The 1,101-nt window shown below is 42.5% G+C and overlaps 1 protein-coding gene across 1 annotated transcript in view; it reads right to left on the bottom strand.

Annotated features, from left to right (window-relative positions):
• Positions 1–216: 216 nt before the first annotated feature.
• The window catches only part of ITGB7 (integrin subunit beta 7), a 35,277-nt gene continuing 34,392 nt past the window's right edge, over positions 217–1,101 (bottom strand). Inside the window, exon 14 of the mRNA XM_015817145.1 lies at positions 217–300. Within this exon, the coding sequence (XP_015672631.1) occupies positions 217–300 (84 nt within the window). The remainder of the gene's footprint in view (positions 301–1,101) is intronic.

Genomic DNA, 1,101 nt, shown 5'->3' with positions numbered 1-1,101 from the left:
ACACACCCTGTCAAATAAAAGCACAGTACAATAAAGATTTTATTGATCGACCACTTTGAGATTTTGCTACACATGTTGATTCATTATTTCAATCCCATTTGAGATTAGTTTGTGATGTAGGTCGAACTACATCTAGCGCTTGCTCAGGGGAAAATTTTCACGCAGATGTCTCTCCTCCAAAGTCATAAAGTATCTTCAGCTGTTGGCACAATGTTGTCAAGTTTTGTTTGCAATGTTTTCATAACCATTGTCCTGGGGGTTGATGACTGTTGTGGCACTCCTGAACCTGAAGTTGTTCACCTGAAAAAAGAAATCGGAAGATCAGGGCAAAATGCAAATGCTGAATTTGTAGCTTGATTCAAGTAGGACTCCTTCATCTGGAAATGGGCTCAGCTTTGAAAAGGCCCATTCTCTCCTTCCCCAGAACTCACTCTGAAGTTATCTCAGGATGATTTTTAGGCTTTGTTGGTGTGACGCACTGAACCACATGCTAGCTAATCTACACCTACAAATTAGAGTTAATCAAGTGAACTGCATTCTGATGCACTGCCTCCAAGTAACCTTCAGAATGAGATTGCTGCAAGTGACACCACCAGCTAGAAAGTGTCGATTCCTACAGAAGCAAGAGTAGTCTGTATGCTTTTGTGCAAAAGATCTTTATAGTTTGTGCTAGAGTTAACTGAATTGCATCAAAAGGCCTTAAGGCACCCAAGCTAAATTTATTTCAGATGGCCTTAGTTGCTTTGTTAAAGCTACTTTCATCCATGTAAAGTTGAATGCAGCTTGGGGCCCTATAAGTCCTTATTGTACAAACTGGAGCAGAGGATAACTATAGTCCAACCCTCAGGAGGGTCCCAGGCTGCTCATGTCCTCAATGGTAGGTAGAAGAACAGCACTGCTCAGCATGTATGGTTAAGAACAAGCCACAAAATGTTCCTCCTCATAGCCTGGAGACTAAAACATACGAAGAACAGCTATGGAACTTGGGTTTGGCTAGTCTAAAGAAAAGAGGAAATAGGGGAGACATGATAGCAGTATTCCAGTATCTGAGGGGCTGCCACAAGGCAGAGGGGAGCAGGTTGTTCACCAGAGCACCAGAGG

The sequence above is a fragment of the Protobothrops mucrosquamatus genome, unplaced genomic scaffold (genome assembly GCF_001527695.2).
Source record: "Protobothrops mucrosquamatus isolate PMUCROS unplaced genomic scaffold, P.Mucros_1.0 scaffold555, whole genome shotgun sequence".
Classification (NCBI taxonomy): Eukaryota; Metazoa; Chordata; class Lepidosauria; order Squamata; family Viperidae; genus Protobothrops; species Protobothrops mucrosquamatus.
Note: the sequence above shows the minus strand (reverse complement) of the source record. Positions and strands in the feature narration are given on the sequence as shown.